General features: G+C 41.1%; 1 protein-coding gene across 3 annotated transcripts; it reads left to right on the plus strand.

The window, feature by feature from the left end:
* Positions 1-793: 793 nt before the first annotated feature.
* LOC148023212 (2,3-bisphosphoglycerate-independent phosphoglycerate mutase) lies at positions 794-9,994 on the plus strand. Of its 3 annotated transcripts, XM_087696212.1 has the most exons (4): positions 795-1,048; positions 1,800-1,914; positions 8,343-8,404; positions 9,977-9,994. In XM_087696212.1, exons 1-4 carry the CDS (start codon positions 986-988, stop codon positions 9,977-9,979), a joined length of 243 nt encoding a protein of 80 aa, XP_087552338.1. In that variant the 5' UTR covers positions 795-985; the 3' UTR covers positions 9,980-9,994. The 3 variants fall into 3 exon arrangements, with proteins under 3 accessions (XP_087552336.1, XP_087552338.1, XP_087552335.1); XM_087696210.1 differs by lacking the exon at positions 9,977-9,994 and having other exon boundaries at positions 794-1,048; positions 8,343-9,067; XM_087696209.1 differs by lacking the exons at positions 8,343-8,404; positions 9,977-9,994 and adding an exon at positions 2,050-2,556 and having other exon boundaries at positions 817-1,048.
* The last annotated feature ends 258 nt before the right edge of the window (positions 9,995-10,252 follow it).

A 10,252-nucleotide genomic window follows, 5' to 3' on the forward strand; every position in this document is an offset into this window, starting at 1 on the left:
AAGGAGAAACCAAACTTTTGGTAGTGCCAAACTTGCAGCCTCACAACCACTGCAAGCCCTGCCACCAGCTTAAGTGCTTCCATATTGTCTGGCATCATCTGCATAACCAAGACCCATGAGCCAGTCCAGAAACACCAATGTAGAGATACAAAAGCAAGTACTTCATCTATAGTGTATGTAAGAAAAACGACAAAGAGTATGTAGGACATATGACCAACATCGGGAAAAGAATCCAACATCACTGAAGAAATTCCGTCAAGAAAATGAAGAAAGACATAGAAACATTCCAGCTGTTCGTGGATAACTTCGAGGTTAATATAGAATCAATAATTGATAGCATAAATAAGGCTAGGAATTTTGAGCAGGCCATCACGTAAGAAAAATGCAATCGTGTGACAAGGTACAACAACCTATAGGGATACCCAACAAGATGCAAAAAGTATTCTTTTTTGACCTCATTTAACATAGAAAAAAAATGTAAATATATAAACTCATGATCATTGACTCGAACTATATAAGTATACATATTCTCCTTTCGACATTCTCCATGTATTTAAACAACGCTAAATCTTATCTACAAACATACTTCAATTTAAAACACGTCACATGTCTAAATACCATGAGTAAAATTGCTACATAACAAACATGCAAGAATTACATATGGAACTTTATACTCCTTTACTTAGCTGCACCTGTCAACCTAGTTGTTAATTTAAAGACATTGATAGGTGGCGATAACTCAGGACGATGAAAGAATGAAGGCTATTTAATCCGGGCACCAATTTCATCGAGACATGAGAGTTTCCTGGAACGGAAAATAAGCAAAAGCCCCTGGTGACAGCCCCCGTTCGCATGCAGGACGCATCCGGTCACACGCCTAAATAAGGGAAAGCGCAGGTCTCCACACGAACACCCACGATAGGCTATGTAGCATGCGGAATCTATTTGTGTAAAGGATCCTCCTGCAGCGTTTCCTTTTCTCAGCATGCCCGCCATTATCAGCTTCGACTTGGCTTCCTCTCACTTCGGTTCCGTCTACCCTTTTAAGGTACTCTCTCTCTCTCTCTCTCTCTCTCGCGCGCGCGCGCGCCCTCACAGATCGATTGATGTTCACTTCGGCCTCTTTGAGTTTGATTCTAGGCCTCTGATAGACAGAAATTGATCTCTAATTTAGCCTCTCTGATGGGTTTTGAGAGAGAGAGAGAGAGAGAGAGAGAGAGAGAGAGAGAGAGAGAGAGATTTTCACTTTGGCCTTTTAAGGTTATTCTTGATTTTGATTTTGATTTTGGCCTCTGCAAGTCTTTAATTTGGCCTCTTTGATGTTGATTGATTGATTGATTGATTGAGAGAGAGAGAGAGAGAGAGAGAGAGAGAGAGAGAGAGAGAGAGAGAGGCTTCACCCATGGCTCTAGGTGGTTAGGAATGCTAAATTGGCACGTTAGCCTAAGGCTTAACGAATCAATCGCAGGGGACTTGCATGTAGGTATGTGAGTTTGATTCTTTTTCAATTGCCGGGTTGGGTTGTGTATGCTTGATTCATTTCAGCACATGAACTATAGTGAAAGCAGGAGATGTTTCCATCTTTTCCTTGTTTAGACCACTCTTGATTTTAAATTTTTGGCCTTTCAAAGAGAGGGATTGTTCTTTTCCCTAAACTTAGGCATAGACTTGATGGTCATTTTGATCCCTTGGAAATCATATTGGTCTCTTTCAGACTTGTGCCAGCTTTCAGACTAGTGTTGATGTGTTCAATTTGGTTTCCGAGAAGGAGAATTTCATTTCATTTTGGCTTCTTTCAGACTAGTCTCCTTGTTCATGGTAGAGGTGGGGGTGGCTCTACACGCTTGAGAGAAGGGTTTTCTTGCTTTGCTAAAGGAAGTGGTGGACCTGAAAATGGCTCAGAAAATAATAAAGGTACACCTAATTTCATGAAATTTGGTATTCTTCAAACAATTTGGAAGGCTTCAATGAATAACTTGGAGAGTATAATTTCAAGGTGCCGGTAGTGCTTACATGTGAATGTATAAGTTATATGGGTGCTAATGACAGAGGAAAAGCAAGCAGTTGATTGGGATAAGGCTTGGTCCAGTTATAAACAGAAGAAGAAAAAGAAGTCTCTGTTTTCCATGTTGGACATGGAAAAGTATGTGACTCGCAGCCCAGAGAGCCGGGACTTCCCTCTCTCAGAAGAAGTTGATCCATTGAAGAGGACGGAACGATCAACTCTTGGAGTTTGGACGGATCCAAAGTTTACCTTGGCTGGATTTGGTGTCATTATTGGCTTATTCATTTACATGGTTGTGATTGTTGGAGCACCACCTTCAAAATGATGTGGAATGTACATTTGTACACTCTTTGTGCAACTTGTGTCATGGGATGTAATGTTACTGTACAGAAGCTCAGTATTTCTTGTTATCTGCATTGTTACAATTCTTGTATTTTACAGGGTATATGTAAAAGGTGCCTAGAGTTTTTATGAACCAATTCTTGGGTCTATTTGGACTTCGAGATTTTGAAGCTTCATCACCCAAGTTTGTGAATATATGCTTTTGCTTAGATTTTTGACTTTACCATGTTCATTTCTAAAAGTTAGGTTGTATACTTAAAGATCTACTTTGTTGTGTAGGGTTTAAATGTCACTTTCATATTTTCGGCAGCAAAGTTTGTTTTGGAACCCTTTGATGTAACCATTCTTAGAGATGATTCAGAGTTTGAAAATGATTCCGATTTGATTTTCTTCCTTTTCTTCTTCTTATTTTGTCCTAAAAAAGCACGACTAATTGTGCTTGCTCCTCTTGAACCTGTCCCCTTGTGATGCATATCCTACTTTGAAATCATCGGGACTAACTCTGCCTGCCAACTGAGAAGATTGGTGTACAAGACACCACATTTTGGTGATGGAATATGTGACAAGAGTGTCACAGCCATATTTTCTGACTGAATAATCTTCCCAAGGAGAATCTTCTCTATCATATTGATGTCATCTCTCATGGTGGGGGAATCTGCGCGTCAGGTAGCTGTCGTAGCCTCATGTCGAGGGTCATTCGATGAGTAAACTTAACATGATAGAGGGATGATAACTGGTCTAGAAGAGCATTATATACTTCTTGTGCATCGTATAATGCTCTGTTTAATTAGCTGTCTAAATAAAGGTCCTAATCAACTGCTATCCTTTCATATACAAACAATGGCTTGAGCTTATCTTCGCACACATTCATTACTCTTTAGGAGACATTTGCCCCAAATAAGCTACGGCTTACAGTGTTCTAGATCTCGACACCGTCACAAATGTATCAAATTTGCACAAGAATAGAGTCATTGCAATTCAATAAAAGGATGGAATGGGCATGAGAGTTGAGCCTATCCCATAGGCTGTGAATTTGTGGAAGAACCTGAACGGGGATCTGCAGTAGGTTGGGGATGAGGGATTGTAATGAAATCTTATGGGTCAAACGTGTAAAGGATTGCTTCGATCTTGCATGACTAGACGGTGTTATTGTTTCTATCCAACTTTTGGCGAGGCACAAGATTGGGCACTTGCACTTGCGGTGCCGTGATAGTGAAACAATTGTGAGATGTCTTAGAAGACGAGGGAAAATCAAAACATGAATGGATGGGGTATGGGAGGAAGTCTGCCGACCACGGTCCACATCTCATTTGTGTAATGATCACATCGGTCTTTGGATCGATCCTTGAGATCCTCCCGATCATGATAGATTGGAAAGGGTGGGCACTGGCACTTGGAGTGCTGTGAGAGTGAGACAACGTGAGATGTCTTGGAAGACGGGGGGACCAAAACATGAATGGATGGGGTATGAAAGGGAGTCCGGCCACTGTCCACATCTCATTTGCATAATGATCACATCAGTCTTTGGATTGATTCTTGAGATCCTCCCGATCATGATGGTCTTTGATATGATCATCCCAATTTTGATGGTCTTTGTGTTGACCCTCACTATCTCATCGGTTGTTTTACAGTGGTCCTCATGGTCTCGATTGAGATCCCAATCCGCACGATCCTAAAAGGCATAGCAGTTAGACATCTTGAATCTTTCGAAATCTACAAAAAAGAAGCTGCTTTTGATGAAGATAGCCACCACTGATCCACCAGTTTCAGTCTCCATTCTGTTGAGCATGAATGGTTTGAAAGGAGGAGAATGCAGTAGTTGTGTAGAAAACATAGCAGATAGATTACTCTCTATGCAAAGCACTTGGCGAATGATACCACGTGAATGGAAGAACAATGCACATGATGATGCAGAAAACAGAATCCATATCTGAACAAATGCAAAAGGAAATCTGAGATAACAGCCCTACGTCTGTGGTCTGGCCATGTCAGTGAGGGCGGCAGAACTGCAGAAGGCACGAGGAAGAAATCTGACCAAGGAGAGATGAGAAAGCGATGATGGCTAGAATGACTGACTGCAACAGCAAAGAGTGGAGGTCAGGCTGAATGCAATGCTGGAGCAGTGATAGGATGGGGCTATAAATAGCCGAAAGGGGCAGCAGCTGGCCGACCTGCAGCATCGAAATGCCTGACTGTAGTAATACATCAGAAGCTGGCCGACTGATCATGAAAAGTGGGCACCCTGGTCAATTTCCCACTAAATGTCCTGTCTGGCCCTGGAGATTTCCGTCAGCATCCATGCAATGCAGGAAACATGTCGCTGTAGTAGAAGAGCCACGCGGACTGCCTGCAAAAGACTGAGGCAGAATTTAGAAGACCAAGGACTAATCTGTGCAGGACTAGGAAATTCTAATCTCAACTACATGCGCCTATGATGAAGGCTGCTGCCACAAGAAAAGGACTGACAAATAGAGAATGTCAGAGTTCCAGATTTCCTTTCTAACTTTGGTTGAGGCTCACAAACAGGAGATGAACACTTGAGAATGACTTAGGGAAGTATCTCTGCTGGAGAGTCTCGTAGGCCAACCTTTGGATGGAGGTCCTCCAAAGAGCCTTTTTCCCCTGATCATGGGCTATAGGCCCATCTGTGCCTAATCCACTTTTTTAAAAGTGGAAGTTGGGAGAATGGAGTTCGTTTACTGAGTGTTAGCAACGTTTTTGGCTGGGAAGGAGACTTCATCAATCTCATGCCATCTTGTTGTTGGTTTCACCCTTCCATATGCAGGATTTGCTGCAGGCACTCAAGATTAGGTGGAGGAAAAATGCTCCAATGAGGTTGAGCTGTTTGGATCTTTTCCTTCACTTTCTGGAGTTAATCCCTTCTCGTAGCATTCCAAAAGATCTTGGGAGACATGCAGGAGCTATCATTGGTGCCCCACGACTTTAGGATCATATCTTAAATTTAGTGCCGATATTTTTTCAAGTGATTCAAGTGCTTGTTTTCTAGGGTAGGCCTGCATCTTTCCTACTAATTGACCTTAGAGGTTGGATTTGAAGGTGTGTCCAGTTTCTTCAATCGAATCTAGGTCAAGTCACATGTAGGACTTGAAGTTCTTGATGTCATATTAATGCCCACCTTTATATCTGGATTGTAAAAGCAATGTTGAATTTGCATCAAGAGCCTTGGTGGTCAGCATGAGCCTGGTACATTGGTTGTTGCCGGTGTTTTTAAACTATTGCATTGACCATGGCACATCTATGCCGCTTTGGTTTGCCTCTGGTGAGTTTGATGTCTGGTCTCTTTCATTGTGAATATGGTCTGTTTCGTGTCTTGTGTGCAGGTTGTATCCTAGGGGGGTGTTTCACAAGGTGCTTCTGAGACAACATAGCTTGCAGACGATCATTTGGTACAACTTATAGGGAGGTATGGGCATCATTGTGTTGGTTAGGCTTTCCTGGGCAGGCTAGTACCTAGAGGGTTCATATTGGAATCTTTTACTTCAAGAGAGGTTTCAGGACTATCAGCCCGTCCATGTTTTGAGTTTTCACCATAGCCCCTACTGGTCTTGCCTCTTCATGCTTCTTCATAATCAGTAGTGGTGGCAGAGCCTCTGCAATTGCCTATGCAAGGTCTCCCAATGCCAGGAGATTGACCAACAGCTTATCATTTGGACTGAGAGGGAAGACATGTTGCTGGATCAGAATACCACTTGGCAGGAGCTTCATGAGTGGCAGCTTTGGATCTGGGAGAGCAGATTCTGGATAGGTTGGATTTGGACTTGGGAGTAGCATTGGCCAGGCTCTTTAATTTTGGAGGTTTCAGGGGTTCTTATCCTATAAAAGAAGGGGAGGCAGATGCATGTTGATGCAGGATAATGTCTTCCATAAAGATCAGCTAAATACAACTTGAACATGTCAAACTGAAAATGAAGTTTCAGAAGAAGAGCCTAGGTTGGGTATTTGCTTTTATAGATTGTTGGAATGGCTTGAGAGACCAATGTGGAGCAGACTAGCACCTTTGCACTGAATTGAGTGAGACTTGTGGACAAAGCCAAATGATGTGCTAATAATTGAAACTCACATCCATGGAATGCACAGAACGCAGCCTGACGATGCAGACATGAACTGCTGCTTAAATACAGCAAGGCAGCTATTGCAGCATGAGTACCACAGGAGATAAAGGCACAAGAGCTGCAGGTAAGTTGAATTGCAGCAGGGGAGCTTCTGCACAGGTCAAAGAAACAACTTGGCAAGATCACTTGACCTTTGGGCAACTATACTGGCAGCAGACTTTGGTTCCTAACACTGAATAGACCTGTTAGCATTCATGTTATTCTGCTGGCCATCTCCTGTTTGTGAGCTAGTCTGAGTCAAACAGAGGCAGGGTTGTCCATGTCTGTGGACAGGTCAACTTGTCTGACCCGTCTAGTCCTGTCCGACATGTCCAGCAGTCCCGTCTGGCGGACCTGTCCGGCCTGATCCCCCCCTGACTGCACCCATGCCTCCTGTATGCCAATGGTCACTTTTGTGACCGTTTTTCCTCCTTTTCATCTGCGTTTTCTTTTCTTCTTTTCTTTCTTTTCCTCCTCTCTCTCTTCTCTATTCTCTCTCTCTTTTCTATTCATTTCTCTCTATCTTTTCTTTCTCACACACAAAGACTCAATAGAAAAGTTTAAAGATTAAACTAACAAGTTTAAAAACTCTCTCCTTCTCTCTCTCATGATTCATCCATCTCTCTCTCTCATATACACACAATGGCACAATGCAGCCATCCGCTCCCATGGGCCACCACTCAAATTTCAAAATTTGAAAAAAAAATAAAAATCTCATGAGTGAAGGAGAAATCCAACACTTGCACAAGTGGCAATGCAAGTATTGCCCCAAGTTCCAAATCTCATTGGTCACTCGCCTTCTCATCCAACTTTGCAATTTAGGAGGGAAGGCTATACCATGGCTCAGTCTGGGTCGAAATTAAGGGATTTTTATGATTTCTAGTTTGTAGGTAGGTGGGTGAATGTTTGGCTGATCAATGGTGAAGAGTTTAGAAAATTGAGTAAATGTTACGAGAAAACCGTATTTGTAGCTATACTTGGGCAAATTATAGGCCAAAATATGTACATTTTTGTATGTATGGGCTATTATTTGAGTTTTCAAGCTTAAAGATTTAGCTTGGTGACCAAGAAACCTTTAAAAAATTAGCATTTGGACTAAAATTCGCCCCTAATTTTTACCTTGGTCTTGATTCTCGACGATGTCTATGAAGATTATCATTAGAAATACTTGCCATTGAAGTGGTGCAAAGGCCTTTCAAGGGCAAGTGAGGAGGTAGTTTCCCTTGGTCATGAGCTCTCAAATGTGGAAGAATATCCCTCTCCAATCATCTCAGTTTTCCCCATTAGAGGGTCTCTAGAAAAAGCCATTCGAGTGGTGCAACCTATGCCCAAGAGACAAGCCGCTCTTACCAAAGCAACGTGGCAAGTTTTTGATTCTCTCTCCTTTCTCAAGGAGAGGCAAAGGCAAGCGGAAATAGAGATTGCATGTACCGTAAATCATTTTTTCCATATTCTTAAAGTGGATCGATGGAAGCGGATGGTGAAAGCCATTGTTGCCGTCGGTTCATGCAATGGATGGTATAGTATTATATACAATGACATGTATAGTACCAAGAAACTTGATGAGGAGAGAGAGAGGATTTACAAGTTCCTTGAGCTTATGAATGTTGGTTGGGCAAAGTATGGATCCTTTATCTCACCTGATGGATGGAGTGATGGCAAAAAAAGGGGGATCACAACATCCTCGTCTCTTACACGCTTGGCATATACTTTCAATGAGTGGTGGATATGGGCATAAGGGAAAGGAAGAATGCGGGCTTGTCCATGTATTGGTACATACGTCAAGCCATCATTGAGGTAATGCTTTTAAATGCATTATTTTGTAATTTTTTTTCTTTTAACCTCCCAAATTTATTCTAACTTCATTATGTGTATTTTTGTAGGTTGGGCCGTCAAATGTGGTGCAAGTTATCATGGACAATGCCTCGAATTGTGCATCTACAAGGTGAAAGCTTGAGATTGAGGTTTTGTCTATAGTATGAACACTATGTGTTACACATTGTCTAGATTTTCTTATGGAAGATATATGTAAGTTAGAGTGGGTGGCGAGGATTGTCAACAATGCTTGCACAATTATTGGCTTTGTAAACTTTAATGTCCGAGTTATTACGATTTATTGATCATACTTAGACTTGAAGTTGAAGAAGCCTTCAAAGACTCAGTTTTTAGCCATGTGGCTTCTCCTCAAGCGTCTTTATGACGTTCGCAATAAGCTACAAAAAACAGTCTTGTCAGATGAGTTCTAGGAGTGGCTTGAAGGGGAGTTCATATCAAGCCAAGTGGAAGTAAAGGCTATTTGAAAGCTTTGCTTAAAGGGCAAATTTTGGATGGATGTGTGATTGTCGTTACTCCCATCTACAAGGTCTTTCGCATGACAGATATGGAGAGGGCTACTATTGGCCTCCGCTATCATCTTGTGACAGATGCGATGGAGAAGATACAATCATTGATCATCTTGGATAGGGAGGTCTCTTTTTTATGATATTCTTTTTATTTTTTTAAAAATATTTTTATATTCTTTTAGAGTTTTAGATTAATAATTTACATTGTCTTACTCTCTTTCTTTTCAATTTTCACCTGTAAATTTTCCTCTAAATCTATATCCTCTTATACCTATTGTAGTGATATAATAGATACCATCCTTAAAAGAGATGATATTCTCTTTTTGACGAAGAAAAGATGGGATGAAAGCAACCCATATAGGGGTTTGCAGCACTCTTGCATCCTGACTTAAAAAAAATCCTCTCTCTTTATGAATGTCAATGTCTTGCTGATCACGATGCCTTTCTTTCAAGGGCTTTGGCAAAAGAGTACCATGGTGCCTTCCTCTAAGAGCTCATCAATTAAAGCAATCAAAGGAACACCACTTTTGCATTTATCATTTGTTGGAAGCAAGAATCGTTGGTGAAGCCCCTTTTTTGGTAGGAGTCATTTGGTTACCAATCATCCCACCTTCAAAGAGTGGCCTTACCCATTCTCTTTTTTTTTTCATTTAATTCTAGTTACAACTTGTAAGTTTGAAGTTTTAACTTATTTTCTTTTCACATGGTTTACAATTATTTGTCAAGTGTATGCGAGAGGAATTGGTTTGTCTATTTCCTTGTGCACATCAAAATTCATAATAAGCTTAGTACGCGACAATTGAAGTAACTACTTTATTGTCGCTCCAATTTATGCATGCTACATAATATGCATGAGATGCTCATATCAAGACAAGTATCGTATATCTAATTTTTATACTTTTTAGTTTATAACTTTATTCATAAAGTATGAAATATATTTAGAGATTTTTCATTTTTTTAATTTGGGTTTTTTATCCTTTAAATGTATATGCGAATGTGGATTTACTTAAGCTCTCCGTTAGTACACTTAAAAAAAGTGTAACTCGCAACGACAGAGACTTGGAGGAGCAACAAGTATCTAGGGAGCTTTATTTGGAGCTAGAGGAGATAGACCGATTGGTTTCTCACACTTGTGCATGTTGTGCTCGTGTTGTTATTTGTCCTCATGCTAGTAGTGATGGAGCGTTCACTTCGGCATCCACATCAGCTGCCCGATGCTCATGGGGCCCTTAGATGCTATACGAGATCTGGGAGTGGCTTAAGAAGTACTACTAGTTCGGCCCATGAGGATATACTCAAATTGTTGAGGAGGGTGTGGATTCTTAAGCGATGACGAGGATGCTTCTATCTTCAATGTTGAGAGTGATATGAGTACTTAGAGTAATCATATGTCTCAAATCGGATTGAGCCACGGATGATGGCTTTTATCTCAATTCAATTTTGTATGCTTT

Source organism: Lygodium microphyllum, chromosome 16, assembly GCF_053477565.2.
Source record: "Lygodium microphyllum isolate KBCC chromosome 16, Lygodium_microphyllum_v1.1.10, whole genome shotgun sequence".
Classification (NCBI taxonomy): domain Eukaryota; kingdom Viridiplantae; phylum Streptophyta; class Polypodiopsida; order Schizaeales; family Lygodiaceae; genus Lygodium; species Lygodium microphyllum.

What these genes read in the sequence shown, in the direction of transcription:
- LOC148023212 (XM_087696209.1), top strand. Translation starts at nt 986, where the DNA reads ATGCCCGCCATTATCAGCTTCGACTTGGCTTCCTCTCACTTCGGTTCC. An exon ending in GTTCCGTCTACCCTTTTAAG is followed by an intron (nt 1,049 to 1,799) that starts GTACTCTCTCTC and finishes GGCTTCTTTCAG; the next exon opens with ACTAGTCTCCTTGTTCATGG. An exon ending in TGGCTCAGAAAATAATAAAG is followed by an intron (nt 1,915 to 2,049) that starts GTACACCTAATT and finishes TGCTAATGACAG; the next exon opens with AGGAAAAGCAAGCAGTTGAT.